General features: G+C 38.9%; 2 protein-coding genes across 5 annotated transcripts; one reads left to right on the top strand and one right to left on the bottom strand.

The window, feature by feature from the left end:
- Window positions 1-478: 478 nt before the first annotated feature.
- Window positions 479-15,750, top strand: LOC148323155 (glycerol kinase-like). Of its 4 annotated transcripts, none has more exons than XM_088314942.1 (20): window positions 479-642; window positions 5,671-5,744; window positions 5,951-6,057; window positions 6,175-6,252; window positions 7,948-8,027; window positions 8,539-8,676; window positions 8,788-8,897; window positions 9,405-9,471; window positions 10,242-10,277; window positions 11,581-11,648; window positions 11,735-11,777; window positions 11,871-11,951; window positions 12,037-12,115; window positions 12,199-12,295; window positions 12,430-12,514; window positions 12,613-12,733; window positions 13,837-13,980; window positions 14,071-14,157; window positions 14,248-14,261; window positions 15,062-15,750. In XM_088314942.1, the coding sequence occupies exons 1-20, from the start codon at window positions 589-591 to the stop codon at window positions 15,221-15,223; spliced, it is 1,725 nt and encodes a 574-aa protein (XP_088171068.1). In that variant the 5' UTR covers window positions 479-588; the 3' UTR covers window positions 15,224-15,750. The 4 variants fall into 4 exon arrangements, with proteins under 4 accessions (XP_088171068.1, XP_088171069.1, XP_088171070.1 ...); XM_088314943.1 differs by having other exon boundaries at window positions 14,248-14,322; window positions 15,062-15,208; XM_088314944.1 differs by lacking the exon at window positions 14,248-14,261 and having other exon boundaries at window positions 15,062-15,228.
- Window positions 15,194-24,353, bottom strand: ddx18 (DEAD (Asp-Glu-Ala-Asp) box polypeptide 18). The gene is made up of 14 exons (XM_088314941.1): window positions 24,167-24,353; window positions 23,619-23,801; window positions 23,392-23,535; window positions 21,188-21,323; window positions 20,925-21,025; window positions 20,602-20,801; window positions 18,370-18,484; window positions 18,052-18,191; window positions 17,818-17,979; window positions 17,579-17,731; window positions 16,692-16,805; window positions 16,547-16,603; window positions 16,294-16,471; window positions 15,194-16,107 (listed from the first exon to the last, which is right to left on the bottom strand). The coding sequence occupies exons 1-14, from the start codon at window positions 24,273-24,275 to the stop codon at window positions 15,962-15,964; spliced, it is 1,938 nt and encodes a 645-aa protein (XP_088171067.1). The 5' UTR covers window positions 24,276-24,353; the 3' UTR covers window positions 15,194-15,961.
- Window positions 24,354-26,521: the final 2,168 nt, after the last annotated feature.

Here is a 26,521-nt window from a genome sequence, read left to right as displayed (position 1 = left end):
AAATTAAATAATTTCAAATATTTTACATTAATATAAAACATTTTATTTTACCCACAAATTTGTGCTTGTATACAGGAAATTACTTTGACCACAAAATTTCGAGATTTTCTTGGAGGAGCGCCCACTCAACTTGACATGGAAATGAGCGAAGGCTAGAAAACTGGTGATTTTTGTTTGTTTCTAGGTTTGTTTTTAATTGGGGGGGGTACCATTTATTTATAAATATGTTTGTGATAATGAAGGTGAGAGTTTGTATGTCTGGGGTGGAATATCGCCATAATTTTAAAAAGTAACATCTTTCTTCTCGGAGTATTTTCCACTCAACCAGCACCCTCGCTTTCAACAAGCACGCACGTGGGTGCCTCTTCTACTGAGAGCTGATTGGACAAAATGCAACCAACGCCTTTTTTTGACTAACCAATGAGAGTGTCGCTTGGACAGGTCGGGCTTCTTTCTGCCCGGCGCAAAAATCCCGCCTACTCGCAGTGCACTCATGCAAAGTTGACTCGCTGTTTCAAAGGCAAAGACTTGTAAGCGCCAGCGTTGTCATTTTTCCTCACACAGGCCCCCAGGAGAGAATACATCGCTATGGATCCGCTCGTGGGTGCGATTGACCAGGGTACGAGCTCAACGAGATTTCTGGTAAGTGACGTGGCATTGTGGCAGCATGTTCATGTTTTGTATTGTGACAATTGTGATCCATGTAACATCCATGTTACCTTGACATTTCACGGGTACCGTGTTGGGTAACATGCGACGCTATATGTACAGATACAAATATGTATCTTTACGTAAGTACTGGGTATGTATGTGTGTGCATGTAGACATGGCATACTGTATGCAATGCATGCATGTATTGCCCATGTAGTGCAATAACAGTAAAGTTCACAAATAAAATCTCTTAGCTTTATTAAAAAATAACTTAAAATCTAAATATCACGCAATTACTCGATATTTAGAGGTCAAGTATTTAAAACGGATTCACCACCAGTCCAGGTAAAATGAATTCACTTTTTGGCTTCTACACCCGTCAATGGAAGCGAATGAGTAAATACTAAAGATGATGGATCTGAACAGTTACATGAAACAAAATGATAATGAAGGACTTCAAATCTTATTTCGACTGCTAATTTTAGGAAGTTAACTTTTATATGTGTACTTGGATTTTAAATGTCTTTTGCCCTTTGTTTTTAAATGCTTGTTTAAATGTTGCATTTGTAATCACGTGAAGCACTTTAAGGTACCTTGCGTATGAAATGCGCGATATAACTAAAAGCTGCCCCTGCCATACCTTTGAAAATATGAAATTTCATAATGAGTTCTTAAAATTCGGTAAAATGTGAAAAAAGCTTCAATGAAAAAAAATCTTAAACCTTGGTCCAAACATTTAAACATTTTATGTTACTAGTCTAATTTAATTTTTCCTGGGATACTCTGACCACAGGGCCCAAAGTGGTTGTTATTTTCACTTTGCAATTTTGGACCAGCACTGGATCGACATCGTCATGGGTAAATACTTTCTTGAGAGGCTTCATTATACTGTAGAAAGAAATTATTCAAAATAATGCTATTTAAAATATCATACAGCCATCCATTAATTAAGTACACGTCTGCTTTTTAAATCATCAACTGGAGGATTTTCTGACTGTTTAGTTTTTGAAATTACAATAACACATCAGCATGCATCACTCGTTGATTATCCTACAAGGGCTAGCTTGCAGTGCAATTGTTGTATCCGTTTCACCTTGTTTGTTTAATAAATGATTTTCATTAATTTAATCAGATTTTAAGTGGTGAAATCCTTTCAATTCCTATCAGTTGTGTGTTGAAGTTTGATGTTATCTTCTGTCAAAAATTAACTCTTCCACTGTGGAGTTGGAGGTCTCTTTCTTTTAACCTTTGTGGCCCCCTGTCCTACGTTTTGGATGAGTTAGAACAGGGATTGGCAACTGGCGGCCCAGTTCAAATAACACTGTTAAACCACATTGTTAAAGAGAGCCAAGACTGGATGCTTCTCCACCAGAAGGAAGGAGAGCAGGTCCTGGCTTCCTGCCAGCAAATTAGCTAAAGAAAATTGTGTCTTTCACTTAACTCATTCAATTCCATTGACGGATAAATACGTCAAAATCCATTTTTTTTTTTACTGGGCTGGTCGTGAATGAGTTAAAATAGGAAGCAGATTACAAACCTATCTGCTTAGTTGGCTTAGAGATGCGATCAGCCATGAAAGATTTTAACAGTCGCCACTATAACACCAAACTCAAAAGTACACCATCAGCACCTCCTCGCCCCTCTGTAAGAACCATTGACAGTTCATTTGAAGTACATGAGGAGTTACTAAAATTTGCTCAAGGCTGCAATTAGCTTTTGACAACTAAAGATCAGCTTCTTCACGACATGCAACTCTGTGCTATTGAGTACATTCATGTCCGCCAACGCTTGCAGCCAATTCCTGAAGCCGTCAGCCTCGCTCTGGACATCAATTTCGGACGAACACTTTGTCAACAAGCCCTGGAGGTAGATATCGATAACGTTACGCATTGTGGTGCTGCTTTTTGGGACCGCCAATGTCGGATAGCGAGCTTCACGACAACCCAGTTGTTGTGCCTTGGTGAAATTTCAAAGTTGGACTTTACTATTTCCAGCACGCTAACGCACGACCCTCCTGCGAAATATGCAGTGCAGAAAATGAATGGCTGGGTGCACAGACTTTGAAAAATTCAGCGCACCAACGCTCCAGCGAGGAGGCTGACTCCACATTCAAGTGAGGGCATATTTGAAGCGTCATTTTTGGATGAGCGGTATAGACATACTCCGTTAGTGTCCTTGGTGAAAAAATGTAAGTCAAGCTAACATTTACGAATGTACCGTAATTGTAATATATCACGACCTACGAACAATTAACCTTCAGAAAAGCCTCTCGGAATGTATTGCGTTTGCGTAGCTTGGTGACTCGAGGCCAATTAGTGGCCTGAAGTAGGAGGTCGGAAATGGTCATATTTGGAGCTCTCCTATGCCTCCACCAAAAGTTTGAGTGCCTTGAAACTCTCTAAATATATATATATAATATATATTTAAAACATTTCCAAGATATGGACCACAAACTGTGCCAAAAATGTATTGTATCATTAAAAAAAAAAAAAAAAAAAGAGGGTTAATACCTCCAAAACACTAAACCTGTGCTATTTGTTGGTGCAGATACTGAAGGATGGGACCAGAATACAAAGAAATAGCAATTTAAAGGTCTGTGCCTACTTTAAAACAAAAGATTTGGGCCTCCAAATGTGGTCCAAAATTTAGTGTGCAATTACCTGATCCCAAAAGTGGGCGTGACACCCAAACTCTGAAGGGCCATAACTCAAAAACTGATGAGCTCAAACTCTGCAATTTGATTTGATTTGATAAAAAATAGAAAAACTGGAGATTTGTCACTGTCGTGGTTCTCTGGATTTGTGTGATTTGATGAAACCAGTGTGCAGCGCATCAGAGATACACTTTAATTGTATTGGACAGATTGTTAAATGTCAACATGTGCAAAACATTTGTGATAAAACATGTTTATTGGCCATAGAAACACAAACAGCAACTTCTCTTGTGTGAATACGTGACATGAAATCGTGGAATGCTTCACTTCACTTCCTGCACATGTAGCTGAACTGGAAACATGCACATTCCGCCTTTTTAATACAAAACAAATTATTGAATTGAAAAAGACCATTAATGGAAAGCACAAACCAATTGTGTTCCATACTAAAATGATTACTTTACATCAAATTTGTGAACTCAAAAATTACTGTGCAATTTTACAATCGTTGCCAATAAATTCTATACTCTTGAATATTAGGTTACAATGTATATTGAACCAAAAATGTCTTCTATGACTTAGTTAATTCAACCAATTACTTCACCTACCTGAGTTATGTGGGAAAGTTCTTCTGATGACACAAGAAGTTAATTTTTAGCTTACCTGTTTTTTTGTAGACTCATTGCAAGACTTTCGTAACATCTGCGGTTGATAGCAAATCACATGCAAAGTTGCTGCTTTTAGGCAGAACTCGCCAAAGCGTGCAATTGAACAAATAAATCTTCTTACTTTGAGCAATTTGGTCTTAACTGCTTTTATTTATGTACAGTGAGTGTCCTTGAGGGTCTTGAAAGGCGCTCACAAATTGAATGTATTATTATTATTATGAAATAATTTACTTCAAATACAAAATTATGTTACATAACATGAGTGAATGAAGTCGTGGTGCTGTGAGATTCATATTCAACATCTTGTAAAACTTTCATGAGCTTGGAGGACTGTATCCATTGCATGAATCATTGCAGAACCGAATGCAATTGATCAAGTCATCAGGAATAGCAAAGAAAGCCGTACTAGATGCATCCCAGAGTTGATCAACATTCTTTTGTTTTTTCTTTCATGCTTCCCCTTTTATTCTAACCCAGACATGCTCAATGATGTTCATGTCTGGCGATTGGGCTGACCAGTCCTGGAGCACCCATGCTTCTTCGCTTTGAGGAACTTTGATATATGCGATGTAGTACCTTCCTCCTGCCAAATTTGACCTCTTTCATGGTTGGGAATGTAAAATATAGCTAATACTTTTTTGCTAGTAAAAAGCCATTGCTTATAAAAACAAAATAATAATTAAAAAAATGATAATAATAGGCGGCATGGTGGCCGACTGGTTAGCACGATAGCCTCACAGTGAGAGACAGCGTCGGGCGTGGGTTCGATCCCGGCTCCGGCCATCCTGTGTGGAGTTTGCATGTTCTCCCCGTGCTTGCGTGGGTTTCCTCCGGGTACTCCGGTTTCCTCCCACATTCCAAAAACATGCATGGCAGGCCGATTGAACACTCTAAATTGCCCCTAGGTATGAGTGTGAGTGCGGATGGTTGTTCGTCTTTGTGTGCCCTGCAATTGGCTGGCAACCAGTTCAGGGTGTCCCCCGCCAGTAAATGTAGATGCATGGCAACAAATGCTTTGAAGACAAAAGCAAATCGGGTAATGAGTCTTGCATGTTAAGCTTCTCACTCTGGTCCTGTGGTACTGAGTCAGAGCTGGTCATTTCCTCGCCTTACTCACATTTCAATAAAGTGAGACAAAGAATGGAGAAGCTCAACAAGTTGAGCTGAATAAGTATGACAGGACCAGGACCAGAACAGAGAAGAATCTTGATAAATTAGAACATCATTGCTGCCAGCATTGTCGGCTTAATTAATGGCACGTGGATTTCTGTGTGTCGGGTTTCTCCTTTTTTACAGTTTGCATGTAATCTTTGAGAAAACCTTTATTGTGGGTCACGTGTCAGCCACATAGTAAATGTGAGCATTCTTTTATGGACTATTATTGTTGCAAGGTGCCTACAGCTATTGGAGCTAAACTGTTGGGCTGTTGCTCTGGTTGGAGGGTCATCCGTCATCATATTACATAAGTAGAACAATTTGCTGATTTTCATACACCATGTGTGGCTGACTGGATATACACAACAACTTATAAAATTGGAAAAGGAAACAGTTAATTTCTTTACCATAATTCCTTTCCGGGTTCTTTAAACTATCACATTATATATGGTTACACTTTAATGATGGTCCTAAATATTGTGCCAATTTTTATTTGGCTGGTGAAATCTTTTTGGTGTCTTCTTTCTTTAATCTCTTTCATAGGTGTTCAATGCCAAGACAGCCGAATTAATCATTCACCATCAAGTAGAAATCAACCAAAGTTTTCCGAAGGAGGGGTGCGTTTTAAATCCACACCATACCTGCTGCCATGCACTCAAGCCAAGCAATAGAAGTGTTTTTGTTTCCGTAAACTCTTATTGTTTGTGCCATTCATCAATTCATCCATGCTTTTCGCGTTCATGTTCAGTCATTTGGTTTTAAATGTTCTTTCATGTCAATATATTGGAACATTTTGACACGTGTCTTGCATGATTTTAATCAGGTGGGTGGAGGAGGACCCCAGGGAAATAATACAATCAGTCTATGAATGTATGGCGAAAACGTGTGAAAAACTATGCCAGCGCAACATTGATATTAGCAACATCAAAGGTGGGTGAACAAGCCTTCACTACTGTACGCTTGTAGAGGAGGAATTCCCCAATTTTTGAAATAATAAGTGTTTACAATGCTAATGTTTTTTTGTTGTTTTTGTTTTTTTTTTCTCAGCGGTGGGTGTGACCAATCAGAGAGAGACAACTGTGGTTTGGGACAAAGACACCGGAGAACCTCTCTATAATGCCATTGGTGAGTTTGCACAGCATGTGTGACATTCTCATTACTACATGGATGATGCTTCTCAAACAACATGACAGCATAAAACACTTTAATTGCTTAAACTTGGATGGGCCACGAACCGTTGCTGTTAGTATTAGTCAAAACAAATGTATTACGCTGGATTGTGGTCTGCATCCGGAGCAAGGTTATTAGAGTTCACGAAAACTAACAAAATAAACTACATTGAAAAAACATTTTTGTTAACGAAGTGAAAATGAGTGCATTTAAATAATGATAATTGACAGAAACTTCATTTTATGTTCATTGAACTGACTCTAATTGTTGCAAAACTGTCCTTCATTTCATACATGAGCTTTCAAGGGTTGATTTTCAATGTATTTATTTTGGAATTATTGTCCGGCTCTACAGAAGAAAGAAGGTGGAAGAGTCATTTATTACTTTTACCATTTTCCTTTTTTAATGTTGAATGCCACAACTACTCCATATATTAAAAAAGCAAAACTAATACTAAAGCTCATAAGACCTGAATGCCACAACTACTCCATAAAAAAATAAAACTAATACTAAAGCTCATAAAACCTAAAGAACCTAAAAAAAAAAATTTTTAGAAAGAAAATATAACAAACCCGCCCCAAAATTAATTAAAACTACATAACCTTGTACCAGCTAAATTGTTATGTGACAGACACATACAAACACAAATGGACAAAAATGTTCTTTTTTTTTCAGTTTGTCTGCCAACTGAATGCACAGATAATTTTATGTGGAAATGTATATGAACAAATTGCAAATTGTGTTTTAGGGGGATTTAGACAATTCAAACAAAAACATGTTTTAAGAACTATTTACAGCAGTTGTATATTTCAAGTTGTTTTGGCTTACCCCAAAAAGATTTGCAGTGAATTAAAAAGGAAATGATGTCATCTGGAAAATGGCTCAGCACATGGTTGCATCATGGAGTGTCACGTGTTACTCCACGTGGCAGCAATGCAGCCTCAGAGCACAGTTCAAGAAATAATTCAAAAGAACAGGTGCTTTTGTTTTTGCCCCAGGCCTGTTTCTTTGCAGCCTTTTCAAGAAAGCTTATGTACAGTAGCTCGATAAATGTTTCAGTATTTCACTATTCAGCACTTGTAAATCAGTGTTAATTCGATTTGTCAGACCAATAAAATGGCTGTGGCATGAATAAAGTGTATATTTTCAAATTGTTAACTTTTTTATGCTACTCTGTTCTTTTAGTGGAATGTTAACGATTATGTTTTATGTCTGTTTGTTTTCCAGATTTCATTTTTGATTTTTGCAGGCCCTATTGTGATATATCCATTGGTTTAACCAGCCACTGGGGCATTTTTTAATGGTTCATTCTTACTATGCCTGGCAAACAGGTCCACACAAACAGATACATATAATAAGGAAAACAATAAAAGCAATTCTAAGTTTCATAATTAATCACAAATGTTTGCATTTCTGCTGTTGGTAGATAAAATGGAAAAAAAAAAGCTGTAGTCTCCCATAGTTTCCCTTGATATGCAGGTAGTGTCCTACCAAATAATTTTTAAATATTAACATCCCATGGTAGAAAACCCACATTGTTGATGTTCTCGTTGTCTTTACGCTTAATTCATTGATGTTGTATCTGAACACTTGCGGACAACAGATACATCTTTTGTATCCCTGTGAGTTAACTTCCCTTTCACTCTTTAGTTTGGCTTGACCTGCGCACACAATCTACGGTGGAAAGACTCATCAACAAAGCACCAGGCAAAAACAAGAATCACCTCAGAGTAAGTGAACAGAAGATGCAAAAGTGGCATCTCATCTCCCCTTTTTGCGAGTGTTTGTTAGATTATTATTTAATTTTTTTATTTATGTTATCTGTTTATTATTATTTTTTATCTATTTTATTATTTTTGTGGAGCTCTAATCCTTTTGCAAAATATTTTTGTGTTTCACATGCTACATCAAAATTGTTCAACTGCATAACTCTTCCAATTCTCCAATAAACACGTGAAACAAAACGGCTCATTCACAACTCCCAACTGGTTTTAATATAAAAAAAAAAAATCTAAATAAATGAATAGAAAAAGAGTGATATTTGAACCCATGACTCGATGGAATAAAGGATCATATTTGGGCGACCGTGCTCCTTACCACGCCACAAGCTGCCACACTTCAACTGGTGCTGATTAATGAATAATAATGAATGAAATAACCACTGCGGCCAGAATTTGTCTCGTTTACTACGCTCAAACATTGTTTTGCGTTTCTCCATTTTCAACACTTCTGACAACGCAGCACAAGACTGGCCTCCCCATCAGCACCTACTTTAGTGCGGTGAAACTGCGCTGGCTGCTGGACAACGAAGACGCGGTGCAACAGGCTGTGCTAAGCGGGCGCGCCATGTTTGGCACAGTGGACTCCTGGATTATCTGGGTATGATCCCACAGCATCAGCCATCAGTCACAGAAACAAACCAAATGGCAAAATGGCCCGCAGAACATTGAAGCTCTATGGTACAAATACGGCATAATTGTGCTTCCTCAGTGCCTGACAGGTGGCAGGAATGGAGGAATCCACTGCACGGATGTTTCTAATGCCAGTCGCACGATGCTCTTCAACATTCACACTATGGACTGGGATCATGAGCTCTGCAGGTAAACATTAGACACACTATGTAACACAATAACATGTGCAAGCTTGTCTAGTTTGGATAAACTCACTTGAGAGCACCTCTCTCTGAATGTTCTGAAGAACTATTTTCATTCCAGTACTTAATGCTGTCCACATCTTTGTACATTTAGGGATCACTATTTGGGACTGGATCAGTGCCGTAGTGTTGCGTTATATTAATTCATAATTACTTCAAAATCAAAATCAGTCAACAAAAACCCCAAAAAACAAATCTACACGATTGAAGCAATCAATGAATCAACTAATAGGTGACTAATTACATTCCTGTATTTGACTTAAGTTAGGGCCGATAGGTCAAGCTTTACTTCACTGAGTAAGCTTGACCTCAGAAATCTTTAAAACTTAAGATGATTCGTTTCTGCACCTATGCTTTACAAGACAAAAGTCAAAACATTTACTGTACAAACTAGCTTTTAGCTGCTTCATTCAATTGTTCAAAGAAAACACGTTTCCTGTCTTGCTGCTTTTAGTTACTTTGATATTCCAATGGAACTTCTCCCCAAAGTCAAAAGCTCCTCGGAAATATACGGCTGGATGGTAAGTTTTGTTATTCATAATATTTCAAATTGAAACAGATCATTCTTGAATGCACTGAATAAGTGACAAGACCGTGTTTGTGAAGTATTATATGAGTTATGCTGTCTTTTGAGTGTGTGAAACGTGTCAATGATTTTCTTGCTAATTTTAACACTTGTGTCTTTGTCAATTTAAAAAAAAAGTGGAAACAGAAATAATCGGAAACTGACAAAAAAAGAATAAAAATTGAAAGAAAGTCAATCAATGAAAATTATAAATGACTTTTGAATTGCGGTTCAACTGAATTCATTTAATTTTTGAAATTTCACCTCATAACAACAATTACAATGCTGAAACTTATTGTACTTTTTGTGTTTAAAACAAGACAATGACCCCAAACACATCAACAATTATTTTTGAAATTGATCAAACTTCCGGAATGGCTTTACACCAAGGGGGCTCTGCTTAAAAAGTGTGGTAGTGCCAAGTAACAAATCAATTAAAATAAACTCAACCAACTCAGCCAAGAAAAATAACCAGACAAAATTATGACAAAAACCTGTTGATGGCTGCGAAAATCGTCAAATAATATACAATAGATCATTTAGCCCAAAATGAGTATGACATTCGTTTGCATTATACTTTGAAGTGCCACGTCAAATTGTACATTATTTTATATATAATATTGAAATGCAAATAAGAAACATGTACTTGCCTACCTTGTTTTCAAATCACATGCATGTAAACAGCTGGCAAAATGCTAACTATGTCTTTTTATGTCCTCTCACCAGAAAACAAGCTGCCTTCAAGGAGTTCCAATCTCTGGGGTAAAACCGTCTAATTGTGATGAAACTTTTTAAAGGGGATGTCAACCCCCAAAAATTCTTGACAAGAATATGGTTTTTGTAGGGCCACTATTCGAAAAATGTCGATCTGATTAATATTGCGTTTGCGGAATTTGAGTTAAGCAGCAAAATCATATGTAATCAGATAATGACAAATCAGGGCTCAGCTTCAGAAAACAAGTGTGCCGTGATTGGTTCTTACTTGAGCGCTGAGCAACTGTGATGTCATTTTTAGTTGACAGAAGTGACAAAATGGCCGCCCAATGACATTGCGAAAAATGGCTGGATTTTGCTGCTGAACTCATATTCCACAAATGCAATATTAATCAAAATGCAATGATTAGACTAGTAAAGCCAAATCAAACATTTTATTGCAAATAATATTCTGGTGTTGACTTACCCTTTAAGAATGTGGGCTTTTGTGTTTTAGTGCACTGATTCTCCACTTTTGGGTCGGGACCCATAAGTGGGATTCATTATGGTTGGGTCACAGAAAGGAAGCAAAAACTGACTTGCTTTATGATTGTGCATCGGCTGTTTTCCATTTGATTGTTTCATATTCCTGGGTTTTCATCTAAATACTGTTTTCACTCGCTGTAATTCAGATTTTATTCCTAGGTTAATGTAGGCTAGTGATAGACTGATAGAATATGACGTGTTCGAGTCATATGTAAAAATGTGGTTTTATTACTTGGAAAATAATATTTTCACAAGCATGTGTCAGAAAGGTCATGTTACACGTCTGTACGCGCACATGGACCATATTCAGTAAGGGACTTTTGCCAATAAGTTCCAATTCAAATTTTGTGACTGCAACCGGGTGCTCTAAAAGGCATTTTGAACACGTAAGCAGAATGTAGTTATGCTTAAAAAATACGACCACCAAATGTAACAAAGTTGGGACGTCATGTAAAGCGTAAATAAAAACAGAACACATTGATTTGCAAATTCTTTTCAAACTATATTCAATTGAATACATTACGAAGACAAAGATATTTAATGTTCAAACTGAAAAACTTTGTTTGTTTTTTTGTCCTTGTTTATTAGTTTTTTTTCTAAATATTCATTTTGAATTTGACGCCTGCAAGTTGTTCCAAAAAAGTTGGGACAGTGTATCCAATTATTGTTTTATTATTTTAATGAAATGTGATTTTATTTTATATATATTTAATCTATAATCTCATTTTGAGGCTTTTCAGTAATAGTAATGAATCGTCAAATATTGTGTGTCTGTCGCAGAATGTTGACCAGCCAATGCTAACGGTGATGTTTTTCTTTTAATCAGTGTCTTGGTGACCAGTCAGCAGCCCTGGTTGGTCAGATGTGCTTCAAGGACGGCCAGACCAAAAACACGTAGTTTACATCCCTCACAATTTATCTTTATCTTCTACTGTATCTTGTGATTGCTTTTTTGGATGTTTTTGTATTGTCGTGTAAAGGTATGGGACGGGTTGCTTCATGCTCAGAAATACAGGGAACAAGGTATGTGATTAACAGACCTTATCTCGATGAAAATGTTTTGTTGTCATTCCTCGTCTGCGTTTTGTGTATTTAACACTTTTGCAATTTTGCAAGCCTGTGATGTCGGAGCACGGCCTGCTGACCACAGTTGCTTACAAACTGGGAAAAAATCAGCCTCCATGCTATGCATTAGAGGTTTGTGATTGCTTTGAATACTTATACTCATTTACTGTATTACATTCAGCTATTAACTATTAAACTGGTTTCTGTCTTCTGTCAGGGCTCAGTGGCCATTGCTGGTGCGGTAGTGCGATGGCTCAAGGACAATATGGGCATTGTACAGTCCTCGGCGGAGATTGGTACGTTGCTATTCAATACGATTGCTTCTTGGTAAAAACAACATTCAGTTACAGTCGTGTCTTTTGTCTCATCCTCATTTCAGAGAAATTAGCTGCCTCAGCAGGGACATCCTATGGCTGTTATTTTGTTCCCGCTTTCTCTGGGCTCTATGCCCCTTATTGGGAGCCCAGTGCACGAGGGTGAGATAGGCAGTGCTTACTACGATCTGACCTTAAAATGTTTTTGTGCAGCCTTCTTTTTCAAACATACAAATAGTTCTGGGACAATGTACATCAAGTTGTAATCGTGCTTATCCCCTTTCTATCTTTTGCAGCATCATCTGTGGCCTCACACAGTTCACCAACAAGAGCCACTTGGCTTTTGCTGCTCTTGAAGCTGTTTGCTTCCAAACCAGAGAGGTAGTCATTTCTTTCCCACCCCTTGCTCCACAGGATTCTGGAGATTTCTGAAACTTGTAAATATGCCTCTGCTAATTGTAATAATTCTTGTGTATCAGATCCTCGATGCAATGAACAAGGATAGCGGTGTCCCTCTGGTGCAGCTGCAGGTGGATGGCGGCATGACGGCTAACAGATTATTAATGCAGCTGCAGGCCGACATCCTTGGCGTTTCTGTGGGTATGTCTTCCAAACATTTAAGGGGATCCGCCATTGTTTTTATAAAAATCTTGTCAATGAACTCTACTTGAAAAATTGACAATGAAGAAAATGAAACAAATATTTATTATTTTATTATATAGGTTTAGTGGTAGGTTTAAAAAACTCATCGCCATGTTTCTGCTGCAGTTGGAGATAATCATTCAATCACAAATTTGTGGATCAATGGCTCCAGCATTTGTAATAAATCCAATGCACTTACTTTGTCACTTGAGGGGATACGAGAAGTTGTTTGCGATGACATTTTGCTAAATCTTGTTTTGAAGAAACTGGTGGTAGGCTTGTGAAGTATGGTCTCTCTGAAGCTTGCTTAGGCCATATGGCATTGCATTCTATTAATTGACCACTAGTTGGCAAAAGAAATACTACACACTGTCCTTTTAAAGCAGGTATAAACCATTGAAACAAGTGAGATTAAAATTGCCTCCTTGTAGTGGTCAAGAATGGACAGAGTGGGGGGCGTTGGGGTTGTAGCATCTTATCCAATCTCACCTTGCCCTACCCTCCTATAGTTTTATTCGCACTGCTGCGCTGGCAAATGCCCAATTAAAGAATAGTCACTGCCTTAGAGCTTCACACTCGTGCTTCTTTGGTATCACCTGATATAAATGAAGAACACTTTCTGAGTAACGAAGCAATGCAACCTTGATATGCCAACAAGAATGCAATTTGTCATTGCCGCCCTGCAACAATAACATCACAGGATTTGAACTTTTTTTCCATCTTAGTATTTTTACATTTTAGGCAACATTTGTTTCAAAAAATGAATATAAAATAGTGGAGGATCGTTTAAATCTTGTAGCGCAGAAAGCTCAGCTAACAGAAAAGCTTTGACTTCAGCATTTTCCCACAGTCCCCCCCACCCCAAAAAGTAGGATAATTGGACACACAGTTGCCAAAAACTGTGTTCGGTGCCTCTCCCTTTTGTCTTTTATAAGTGCCAGCTCACTGCTATGCAAAACAGGATCACTGAGCTAGATAACGGTTGAGTGAATTAGCAAAGTCCAGTTGCTGCGTTACAGCTTTTTTTGTGTGTGTGTTTTCCCCCGGTCATGGTTGTCCAGTGAAACCTTTGATGTCAGAGACGACGGCTCTCGGTGCTGCCATGGCAGCAGGGGCCGCGGAAGGGGTGAAGGTGTGGAGTTTGAGTCCCAGTGACCTTCCTAGCATCACTTCTGAAAAATACGAACCTCAGATCAACTCCGATGGTAAGAAAGAAAAAAACTAATTAAAAACCTGTGAACAATTAAGTAGCTCTCTCAAAATAAGCTCACTCTACATGTGCAATCCTTCCAAAGAGAGTGAGTTCCGCTTTGCTCGCTGGAAGAAGGCTGTCCAACGATCTATGAACTGGGAGACCACAGAGCCAGGCTGTGGTGACAATGGTATGACATCATTTGTCCTGGATGTGGACCCTAAGAGTGACTCTTGCTGATTCTTGATACTTCATCTTGAATGCGCTCTCTTACTGCCAGGTTTGGCGAAGAAGGTGAACAGCATCCCTTTGGGGATCTCTCTTGTACCTCCCCCAACTACAGCGGACCCCTAAGGTCCAGCATTTTCTGCCAATGCTTTGCTCGTTATTCTTTGGGCCATCAGGTTGGGGTGTCTGCAGGTTTTTCAATCTTTTAACTGGTAATGTCAAGTGAATTTTTTTTTACCAATTAATCACAAAAAAATCCCATGATTAATTGCAATTAATCACATTTTTCAACATATTTTTATGAAGCGCTTGTAACACATTCACTTGAATAATATCTAGGAATTAATGCAAAATCAACAAATATGAATTATATTGAATGAAAATACTTGTAATAGCTTTCATTGATTCTTGAATATGATCTAAACCTTTACAGGTATTTGTCTTAGAAACATTTCTCAAAACTGCCCACAAGCACCACTCCAGCTCTGCTGGTTTGCAAAGCCCAGGGGGCATTGTTGGTATTGTTCTGAGATGTGCTAAAGATGTACAGCTAATATGGAAGAATATTTGCAAAGTATGCAAATTATTTTTGAAGCAAATCAAACTCAAGTTAAAAAAATGTTAATCTCCAGTTAACGCTTACATTTTGACAGCCGACTTTTAACACATAAGCGTAATAACCAAAATGCTCAAAATCGCTGCACTTTTCGTGCACATTTTTAAAGTTATTCTAAAGAACGTCACAAACCTGCAGACATCCTGACTGTGTGCTGCATGGCAAAAGAACACTTCTGCATTGCTGTGTCATGTTCAAATATTTGCATTGATCCTCATTATTGAATTATCCATTTGTTCTAACCCCTCAGATAACCATCAGTGACCTAAATTTTTCACAAGCTGTACATGAGAATCCAGGTGCGAGATGCAGCCACCTCAGAGCTGTGAGCTGTGACACTCATCGCACAAATCCAAGTTGGAATGAAGAGTGGAAGCTGTGGAGCAACGAGAACACTTTTCTTTTATTCTGAAAAAGGGGAAAACTTCAAATAATACACGTTGAATTTTGGGGGATTTGTAGTCAGGAGTTCTACTCAAAAACAGGCCATCGGTAGCAACTGAGCATTAGAGGTTAAAGGTGTATTCAAATCGGGAATGTTGAGTTGAAGGAATGGAAATTAAGTGTCATTTGTATGTTTTGTTAAAAGGTATAAGATTTAATAACTTTTTTACAACACGTGAAGACAAGATGTCAGAATTTATTAACTCCACCATGTGGAATATCAATAGGTGAGCATTCAAATAAAATTGTTCTTCAGCTACTTTAAAAGGTACTTTTTGCTATTGAAATGACTGATGCATGATGAACACTACAATTTAAGTACTGTATTTCACGTTCACTTTACAATAAAATTGACAAGTACAGCCTTCAGTCATCTGTTTGGATTAAGATTAGTTTTTTTTTTATTTACCATTCAGACCTTTGGTTTCTTACGGATGTAACAATCTCATCTCAAAAAAGCACAACAAATAAAGTCAATTTTCATATGCAATGTCACTTGAAATTTAATGTTTTAATCAAATGTATGTCCTTTAGTTTTGTGAACAAATATGTCGTCACAAAGATGGAATTCTGCAGATGTATTTATAAAATATTCAGGAGATAGCAATAAAACACAATTCCAACAAATTAAGGACTTTTCCCCATATAACATAAGCAAGATGTTTTTCATGATAACTCTGACAAGGAACCATTTCTAATCATCCGATCAACGAGAGAACTGCCTTTTGTCATTCCGTCCTTTGTTGACGTGCTTAAAGATTTTGGCCTTGTGCACATTCTTGGATTTCTGGTAACCAAAACCACCACCACCGCCTCGCTTTTGCAGCTTTGCACCTTTACCGCCATGGACGTCTGAGGAAAAGAGCTAGGTTAAGGAAAAAGGTGTTTGAATCATATTACATTGCTCTGCTTTTTTGCTCAAGAAATAGTGTAACCAAGGTGTGATAAAATTATACATGTGGAAATGTTTCAAGATTAGGGCTGAAATCTAAATTAGTGATACATTTTACCTGCATGAAATAAAAGAGAAAAGGATACTGAGGTCAACGTAGGGTGGGACTTTGAATCCAAACGACAACGCCACCATGACGAGGTTAAGTGTGTTGACGCTGTAGATCTGCTTGAGCGAGTGGGAGTCGTAAGCCCTCACATAAGACTTGTAGGCCTCTTGGGCAGACTTGTGAAGATAGTAGTTCTTCTCAATCAGTTTCTCCAACTAAGAAAGACAATTTTAAATGCCGTCAGAACATGACCCCTCAGTTACTCAAGCACTATTTTTTTTTTTTTTTACCTGGGACTGGATATCGGAGACTTTACTCCAGGAAAACTCAAACTCACTCAGGGGGACCTGGAGAAGACGGCAAACTTGTGTTAGTTGAGCCTGTCATGATGCGTCACAAGCACGGAACTACCATCAGGCGGCTTGAAATATTCACCTTGGCTTGCTTGAGGAAGCGCAGGAATCCAACCTCCTCCGGTCTCAGGATCAGGAGTGCGTGGCCTCTGCCATTGATGCCTCGAGCTGTTCTACCCACTCTGTGGATGTATTCCTGTGGGCAGGAAGTTAAGTTTGGATAAGCTTGAGGAGGTTAGAAAGGGAACCATTTTTAAGATGGTGAGCTGCACCCTCCTCCAACATACGGCATCACTAATGATGTGTTTGCTGAATTGAGATGACTTGGAAGTAAAAGTCTAATTTCATATATGGACATACGTGACTAAAAAAAAATCCTTACTTTAGCTTTATGTACAGTAGTCAAGAGAGATTTTAATCTTTCATGAAACAAGCTTCTGCTATCCTCATTTGCACCGGGGGAGGCCTTATTTGCATGCATTCAAGCAATTTTTATTTTGTTAGAATTTCAAGAAATTTCATTATATTTAAAAAAAAAAAAAAAGGGGGCCAGAGTTCCGTACCCAAAACGGTGACAAAAGCCTAATTTGCATGCAAGGTGGTAAGTGACGAAGTCCATCACTCACCCATAAATAATGCAGTATAGTAATTATAATCAAACAACCGTATGAAAAGAATTTGAGGCCACAGATCCAAAATTATTCAGTAACTACTGCGTGACGACATTCTCATGACGCGATGCAAACTTGTTCATTGTACGCCATTTGTAACCCTGAAAAGTAAGTTTGTAAATGCATGATTATTAAAACATGCAAAAAGAAAAAAATATATATTACAGACAGAAGATTGCAGAAAACTGCACAAACTAATCTGAAGGCACTGAGCTTGCTGGATTATAAAAATCGACGCAAACTACACTGCGGTCTGATTGCAGAAGAAATCTAAGTATAGTGTGAGTCATCATGAAACCTTGGGGTCATCCGTGGGGTCGTATTGGACGATCCAGTCCACCTCTGGGATGTCCAGGCCTCGAGCTGCTACGTCAGTACAGAGCAAAATGCCTGAGTCTGCATTGCAAAACTGGAAGAAGGTGGTGGTGCGTTTGGTCTGCTTCTGCTTGCCCTAAGCGGTGGAGAAACAGGCATTGACCGATCTGTTACAGCAGATGACACAAGTGGGACCGATATATAATGTATGTCATGGCTTACATGGATGGCCATTACAGGGAGGTCGATGTAGTTGAGGAGCTCGTAGTGGAATTTGACAGACATGCAGGAAGAGAAGAAGACCATGAGCTTCTTCTTGCGGTTCTTCTTGAGGAAGGTGAAGAGCAACAAAAAGCGCTTCTCTGACGGACACACAACGTAGCCCTGCAGTAAAAGGTTGACAATCATTAAGAGGGATCCCGGCCACATCCGTTAACTGCCATGCCACCAACATACCTGCTCCAAACCATCGACCGTGGCAGTGTCCTTGTTGTCGTCCACCCCTACATAGAGGGGCTCTTTCTTCAGAGAAATACGTGCCAAGTCCTCCACTTTGCGAGTCTGTGTTGCTGAAAACAGCATGGTCTGTCTTTTCTCTGCAAATAAGACGCACCGACCTTCGTTTGAATTTTATTTTAACTTTGAAAGTCCCATTGATAACTTAACATTTAACAGTGTAAGACAACTTCGAAACAGGCGTTAGAAATCCTTATAAGCATAAGTACAAAGGAATAGACATAAGTCAAAATAACGCAAAAATAAAATAAAACATACTGGGCAGAAGCTTTATGATCTGCTTCAGTTCCTCCTCGAAGCCCACCTCCAAGATGCGATCAGCTTCATCAATAATTAAACACTGCAAGTTCTTGAACATAAAGCCAGGTGTGTTCTAAGGATACAAATGCATAGAAATGGTAAACCTTACTGGTGTTACATGAATGAAGAAGGAACTTATACATACAGTCTCAAGCATGAGTTTAAACAACAACAAAAATAGTGGACAAAAGCAGAAATAGAAAAGCAGCAACATTGAATTGCGATTCATCATCATGGCATTTGCAAGAAAAGTGAAGCTTAGTTTCAATCGGGGTGAGATGTCATGGTTGTCCCATCAAACCTTTAAAAAGCTCGTCTCCAATGCAAGCATGAAAAGCCAGGTGTGTTGTTACTACCGATCATTAATTTTTCTATTAGGATGCCATTTTTTTTGTTCCCACAATTTTTTTTTCCTTTTAGGATTTCTCGTCTTAGCGGCTCTTAGCCTCCTTACACACACTTAACACTTAAGATAGAGCGGCAAACAAAGAGGAGATCCACTAAAGAGTAGGTCTATTAATAAATCTAATTGACCACGCAATGTAGTCACATATATTAACAACGGCCGGAATTTGTGGATTTTTTTTTTTTTATGTATGTGCACAATTATTTAATCATTCATTTAGTCCATCAGGCATCTCAGGAGGCAAACACAATGCACTATTATGACTGTACAGTGGCAACGGCGCATTGCTAACCTCGACTCAGGACATAGTGAGTTGGTGGCAGAACCTCACTTCCACCGTCACGCCTTCATTTGATGAAGCAGAGCCTGTGGGCTCTCCTATCTCTGAGGAACTTTTTAACAACCTTGGTGGCAAGTCCATGGGGTGGATGAGATCCGCCCAGAGTTCCTAAAGTTTCTGGATGTTGGTGTTGTCCTGGTTCTCATGTTTCTACAATATTGTGCTTCTGGATTGACAGACCGTGGTGGTGGTTTTTAAGAGTTCGGTCGTCTAGCTGGCAGTAAATCAGATTTGTTCCGAGTGAGGGTTGGACTCGAGCAAGGCTGACTTTGTGACCGATTTGTTCGTAACCTTTCTGAACACAATTTCTAAGCGAGGCCGAGGCATCGAGGGAGTCCGGTTTGATCGGCACAGCATCTGCAGTAATGGGAACTATGCAGCGGTCTGTTGTGGTGACTGACCACGGCACATCTCTCGAGTTGCTTGTGGTCACAAGCTGTGGGTCGTGATAGAAAGAATATGATTTCTGATACAATCGGCCGAAATTAGTTTCCTCCGCATGGTTTTCCTTTTGCCGCTTTCATCAGGCCAATTCACCTATGGCTGCTGTCTTTGTTACAGTATTTCTTGTCGTGTGCATCTCTGGTGCAATTTGGCTAGACACGCACGGAACGAAACTGCCCGTAGCTCTGGCACATGAAACCTCCATGGCAAGGGAGGCGGGCGTACGTAGCAGTGAAGCCGCTAACAAGCACCCTCCGCGGACACGCACTGGATGAAACGGCCCATAGAAACAGCACACGAGAGCTCCATCGCAAGGGAGGCCGACGTGCGTTGTATATTTTAAAATAAAACTAATCGGAATTCAGCCCTTTTTCCTTTATTTTCAATAGTGAAAAAAATATATATATAATAAATAAAAAAAATAAATAATAATATATATATATATATATATATATATCTCAACCGATATGACATACATGCGTCACGATATAGTTTTCAGCCATATCGCCCAGCCCTAATTCAACGTATAGAGACCCGTGTCCTGTCTACTCAAAAGGCCCATTTGTACAGCACGTCAGTCTGTTAGTTCGAGTTAGCCAGAGTGCATGTAATCAATGCTTTGGTGCCATCAACAGAGAGCGATTAATCAGGTGTTTCTGGCTTGTTCAGGTTTCTTGTCATAGACTTAAAGTGGACGAGAACAGGCAAAAAACACGTCAATGTAGTGGCCGGTTGGCCGGAATAAAAAGGAAAACGAAAAGCATAGACAAACGTTGCCGTAAGCAAGCAGCACAAAGGGAGAATGTTGGATCGCCCTATTCATATTTATTGCTTTTTTTTTTTTTTCAACTCAGGCGCTAGTCGTGTACACGTCCCTGAAACATGTACATTTTGGTACAGCACACATTTTTTTTTTATAAATCCCTTAATGATGGCTATTATATGATTCCTATCTTGATGTTAAAAAAAAAAAATCATATAAAAATAGAGGCGGGCGCACCTGGAGGTGATCCAGCAGACGGCCTGGTGTTGCCACCAGGATGTTAACACCATTGGCCAGTTTTTGGGCCTCCGCAGATCGGTTGCTGCCTCCCATGATGAGGCCATAGGTGTGCACGTGGTGGGTCATCAGTTCTTTCAGCACACCATATGTCTGCATTGCCAACTCGCGTGTCGGAGAAAGAATCACTACACCAGTCCCTGAGAGAAAGCAATTTATGGTATTATCATCAAAAGATACATACAGTCTGATTAATACAAAAATCAACATTGATTCCAATGTGCCATATTAAACATTGGATAGATAAGGTGAATGACCATTACCATTTCTGGGCATAAATTTAAGTTTGTAGATGAGCTCTATGGATGGGATTAGGAAGGCCAAGGTTTTACCACTCCCCGTCTTGGCAGCAGCCAGCACATCTCTGTCCACCAAAAAAATAAAAATAAAAAAAATCAAGAATAGCTTTAAGTTATAGAAATTTAGTACGCATACAGAATTTACATAGACACATTCACACATTTCAAAAGCAAATGTCATATCTAACTGGTTACGTGTGAATGACCGAGAACAATCGGATGCCCACCTTCCCTCCAGCAGAGGACGAATGCTTTTGTGCTGGATGTCAGTCATGTGTTCAAAGCCCATCTCCTTCACTCCTTTCAGCGTGCTTTCGCTCACCAGTTCCGCCAGAGAAGCAAAAGATGTGTCCTCAAACGCTCCTGACAGAAAGACCAATTGATTAGAAATGCAATTGTATTTCATAAAATACATTTAATTATAGGTCAGTGTTGGCAACGGCTTTCATTGTTGAGTGTTTGTGTCAAGCAAAATCACAGTCAGGCTCTGCTGTCCCAAGTGTGTGCTGTTCCAGCAGGGCACATCTTTGCTTCTTTTCCTCTTTAGGGGCAGTTTTGGTGTACATATAAACAACTTTTATCATAACTCATTTTTTGCTGAGTAGGAAAATACTTGTTATATGTATTTTGTTGTATTATCTGTCTGTGTATGTTGCTGCAGGTTATTTGTGAATAATCATGAATTGGAGGTATATAAGAACCGGCACTCATTCTCTTAGCCTGTCAATAATGTTTTAGATTATTTTTTTTGGCGCTCATTCTAAATCTGCCCTTGGTTTTTCTCTAGCCCACGTTTTAATAATAAGAAGACGAAGAAGGGCAACAATGCGATAAATTACAGCTCAATTGTTTTTTTAAAATAAGCATCCAAAAGGGTCGTTCCAAGCCAAATCACCCAATGGGTTTAAACAAGCAGATTTTGATTTCAGTGAAACTTTTTGATCGGGATGGCACAACACTAGGGATGTAACGATTCACTCAAGGCCTGATTCGTTGAGACGCTTCTGATGGCCTTCTACCACTCTCCCATCGAGAGCCTGCTGACGTCTGCGTCTCTATCTGGTACGGCGGCTGCACTGAGGCAGACAGAGTGAGGCTCCAGAGGACAGGCAAAACAGCGCAGAGGATTATTGGCTTCCCTCTCCCCTCCCTGTTGGACATCTACACCACCCGGTGCCTCAGCAGAGCTCTCAATATCATTAAAGACAATACTCGCCCGAGCTCACACCTGTTCGACCTGTTGCCCTCTGGCAGGCACTACAGGTGCATCAAAACAAAGACTAAGACTGAAAAACAGTTTCTTCCCGAGAGCCATCTCCATGCTGAACTCTCACACAGACCTACCCGTACCTTGCAGAACAGCGACATAATGTGTTTTTATTTTTCCAATTTCGTATTTATTTATTTATTTCGTATATATATATAATTAAATTATTGTTGTATTGCATGGGAGTGGTGAGCTCTCTAATCTAAGATTAGTGGACTAATCCACACCCTTACACATTTGATAATATTCAATGATAAATCATATCAAGTTTACTACAAGACAGTTCTTGTGTTGCGTTAAAAATGTACCATCCATTTTCCCATCCCAGTTCCACGAGGTTCACGGGAGTGTTGGAGCCTATTCAGGCAGACTTTGGACAGTATTTGGGGTACAGCCAATCGGCGGGCGCACATAGACAAACAAACATTCATACTCACAATCACACACATATGGACAATTTAGAGTGTTGAAATTACCTGCCATGCATGCATACAACATGCGTACTCTTTTTTGTGTGTGTATGTGTTTAGTGTTCCAATCAATTTCAACAGAAGTATTAAAGAAAACAAAGTTGGACTATTTTAGAGAGCCTGTTAGCTATCCTACAAACTGAGATGTCCATGCAGCAAACTGTTTGAACACTTCGATGAACAACCAATTTGAAATGTGCAGTTTTGGAATAAAGGGATGTAAAATTAAAAAAAGAAAATTTTCTTAGATGATTAATAAAATATATAAGACCAATTCATTAATTTATTTGCAGCCCTACACTTAACAATTCAATAAATCGTGTACTTGCAGTTAGTCCTATCAGAGGAATCAGGGGTGAGTCCTCTCACCTCAAAGACAACCACAAGAGTCTATGTACGCCTTAACTGACACCCATTTCATGATGGAAACATTGAATGGGCAACACTTAAAGGCAAGAGTATTCACATGTAAAACTACACACTCTACATTAAAATGTTGTTACCTGTGCAAAGTTTTAAAAAAAATAAATCAGTATCGCAAGTTTAAAAATATTGACAAATATAAAATAAACAGCAAAGCGCAATTTCAAGACCTCTTGCCTCACGTCAGCAGAGAAAAGCTCCAGCTCAACTGTGAGTCCAGTCTGGAAAAGCGTTTTAAAGAAAAAGATATGAACCGGGAATGGAAAATTACCTGTCAAGCCAAATGGTAACACAGGTTGATCATCTTCCTCAACATCGCTCTCCTGCAGCTTGGCAGCGTCCACCTCCTCTTCCTCAAGCTCAGTGCCATCCTTCTCTCCATTTACTTGATCCTCAGTTTTGGTCTTTTTCTCAGCTATGATAAGGATTATGACAGCAATTTGAGTAAAAACAGTAATGGTGCATTTTTTGGCCTTTACAGTTTCAGCGTTGTGTTACCTGGTGATTCAGCCGTGAGAGGCGCCTTTCTTTTCGTTTTTTTCTTTTGCTTTACAGACCTCCCCATTGCAGCTGCTTGAATGTCAACTGCTTCATTGTCGTCATTCTGTTGTTCCTGGATGAGTTTAGTTTCAGCTTTGCACGCTTCTTGAGTGCATTTCTCCTCCACTCCTTCTGACCTCACTGCGGAAAACGTTGACTTCTAATGTGAACTTTCAACAATAATGAACTTTACTGCGACTAGATAGTAATTGTTAATGTATTTACTGTTTCTTGAATACAATTTAAATTACTTCTTAGTATTGCTTCCGTGAAAATCTAAAACCACACACAACTGGCTGTATACTAAACATATCGCTTACATAGTACGTGTAAAAATGTAAACTATAGACAGTTACGATATTATTTACCACTGAGATCATTAGGTTTGCACTTGTTGAAATGTGGAATTACGCTTAGAAATCATGCCGCGACAAGCTAACAAAGCTAACGACGCTAGCAATAGCCGCCATGAACTAAAACATCAAACTTTGATTTTTATAACTTACCAGACTCTTCGTCCACCAGTGTGTGCTTCTTGAGTAGCTTGCGCTCTTTGTTTTTTTCATTTCTTTTTTGGATTTTCTTACGGAGAAGCTTCATCTGTAAATCGGCCATGTTGACCAAACACACACGTGTAAGCGACCAGGAGAGGACCCTTGTTCAAGGAGCAACCTCAGAGTTGCCTGAATGAAAATATCAAGGTCCCCGAAAAGGGGACGTAAAAATTGCCCTACGAAAATGCTAAGAACGTGTTTATTTAAACAAAAACAAAAAAATGTTTAAGTCAGTTAAAGAGTCCCCGATTACATTTATCACTTGTATGTCTATATGACAGTATAGTGTGATATATTTCCACGATATTTTGATCCTAAATGTTTGTTTAACCTCTGAAGAATTAGAAATGATAAGAAAGAAAATTAAGAAATACAAATGAGCATATGTAGAACTATAGGCAGTTCATAAGGGATTAAAATGCCATCACCACAAATCCATCCAATTCCCATCGCCACCACGGGCCACTCTTTGGAGTGGCATCAGTTCATCATTCACCAACACAAAGCCAGTGCATGCTGTCCACCATCTGCCCTGTACAGTGAAAATCAGGATTTATTTGTGAGGAAAACTCCTTCCTCAAATGCTGGAATCTAGACACCATTCAATCTGAGCATTTGCCGACTTGAGTAGGCCATGCTGATGGTAATGCAGCAGCTTTCTGGGTGGACTTAGTAAATGGGCTTTCACTAGTATAGCGTTTTTCTACCTTAGATCGTACTCAAAGTGCTTAAACATTGTTTCCTCATTTACCTAGTGATGACGCAGCATGAGACCAACTGGGAGTTCAGTATCTTGCTCAAGGACACTTTGACATGGTCACAGATCGATCCCTCAACCTCTTAGTTGGGCGATACAAATATGTAAATGAGATTATCCCTACATTATTTAATGCATCAAATTTGATACAAGCATTTCTGAGCCTTATTGCATCACCATATTATTAAAAAGAAAACTTTCCTCAAATCCTTTTTGTGTACAATCTGATACTTGTCTTTGACCCCCCTGGTGGATATTTCTTTACTACAACTATTCGGACACAATGCAAGAGACAATCCAAGATGGCCTGCTTCAACTAGTTCCCAACTCGCTGAATCAATTTAAAAAAATAATAATTTTGAAGCTTTTTCAGTGAGATTTTCTTTGATTTTGTTACTAACATTACATCACTAGAACATAATCTGTCAAAGCAAGTTCTAATTACTTATTACTTTTTTTTTTTTTTTTGCAGTTTAGTATAAAACCATGCAGAAAATGTATGTTCAAATTTGATACTACACGTAGAAAGCTGAACTTGGTGCTAGATGCCTATTTGTCAATATCACTTTATTTTATGGTGCAGTATAGATTGTATTCATTATTGTGCATTATAAAAATGTTTAATCAATCAGTTAAACCAATTACTGATTAAAATCTGATGTTTAAAATAATTGCACGAAAAAAAAAACCAATAAACCAAATTGTACTTTAGATGGTTGAACGGTGCTACAGTTCTGAAGATGTCCTCCCCTTCCTCAATGGCACTTCAGGTGACTCTATGTCATAGAGGAGTTAATGTCTGCAGAGGATGACCTGTTAGATAGAGATTGGACCCCCAGTGGCAAAGAAAGCTCCGATAGTAGCAATGATGAAGATGAAATGTCTCACAAGAGGCTAGAAGAGGAAGAAGAGGGTCCAACAACATCACAGGCAAAAAAAGATTTTGAAGACGCAAAGTGAAAAGTAAAAAGAGATAAGACACATACAGCCGCTCAGTTTGACAAAAGAGGTGATCAGATGACCACAGAAGAAAAGGGCAAAATACAACCCAACAGAAAAAATACATCTACAGAGAAAAACAGTGAAAAGGAAGGCGTATTGATGGAGAAAGGCAAAATTTTACCAACCAGATGTTCAATTTTTGAAAGTGCTGATGATGCCATTGAATGTATTTCAAATGGTTTGTTACTGATGAAATGATATAGCTGGTTGCAGATCAAACCAACTTGTTCAGCGTACAGAAAGGAGGAATGTCAGGAAAGACAAATGCCCAAGAAAATGAGCAAGTTCTTGTCTTGACCATGTTCATGGGTTTAGTACGGATGTGCAATGTCAGAGCCTATTGAGAAATGGAAACCAAATATCCCAAAGTTGCTGATGTGATGTCTCAAGATTGATTTGAGAAATTGCTGAGAGTGTTGCATTTTCAAGATAACCGCAGTGGGTTGGAAGATGCTAAGAAGGATAAATTATGGAAAGGGAGGCCATGGCTCAAAAAGCTGCGAGAACAATCCCAGACCATCCATTATGGAAACATTCAACAGCTTCTT

This window comes from Idiotropiscis lumnitzeri, chromosome 14 (genome assembly GCF_059441095.1).
Source record: "Idiotropiscis lumnitzeri isolate Australia: NSW breed Sydney's pygmy pipehorse chromosome 14, RoL_Ilum_1.0, whole genome shotgun sequence".
NCBI classification, from domain to species: domain Eukaryota; kingdom Metazoa; phylum Chordata; class Actinopteri; order Syngnathiformes; family Syngnathidae; genus Idiotropiscis; species Idiotropiscis lumnitzeri.
The sequence above is the reverse complement of the archived record's forward strand: the minus strand, read 5'-3'. Positions and strand labels throughout refer to the sequence as shown.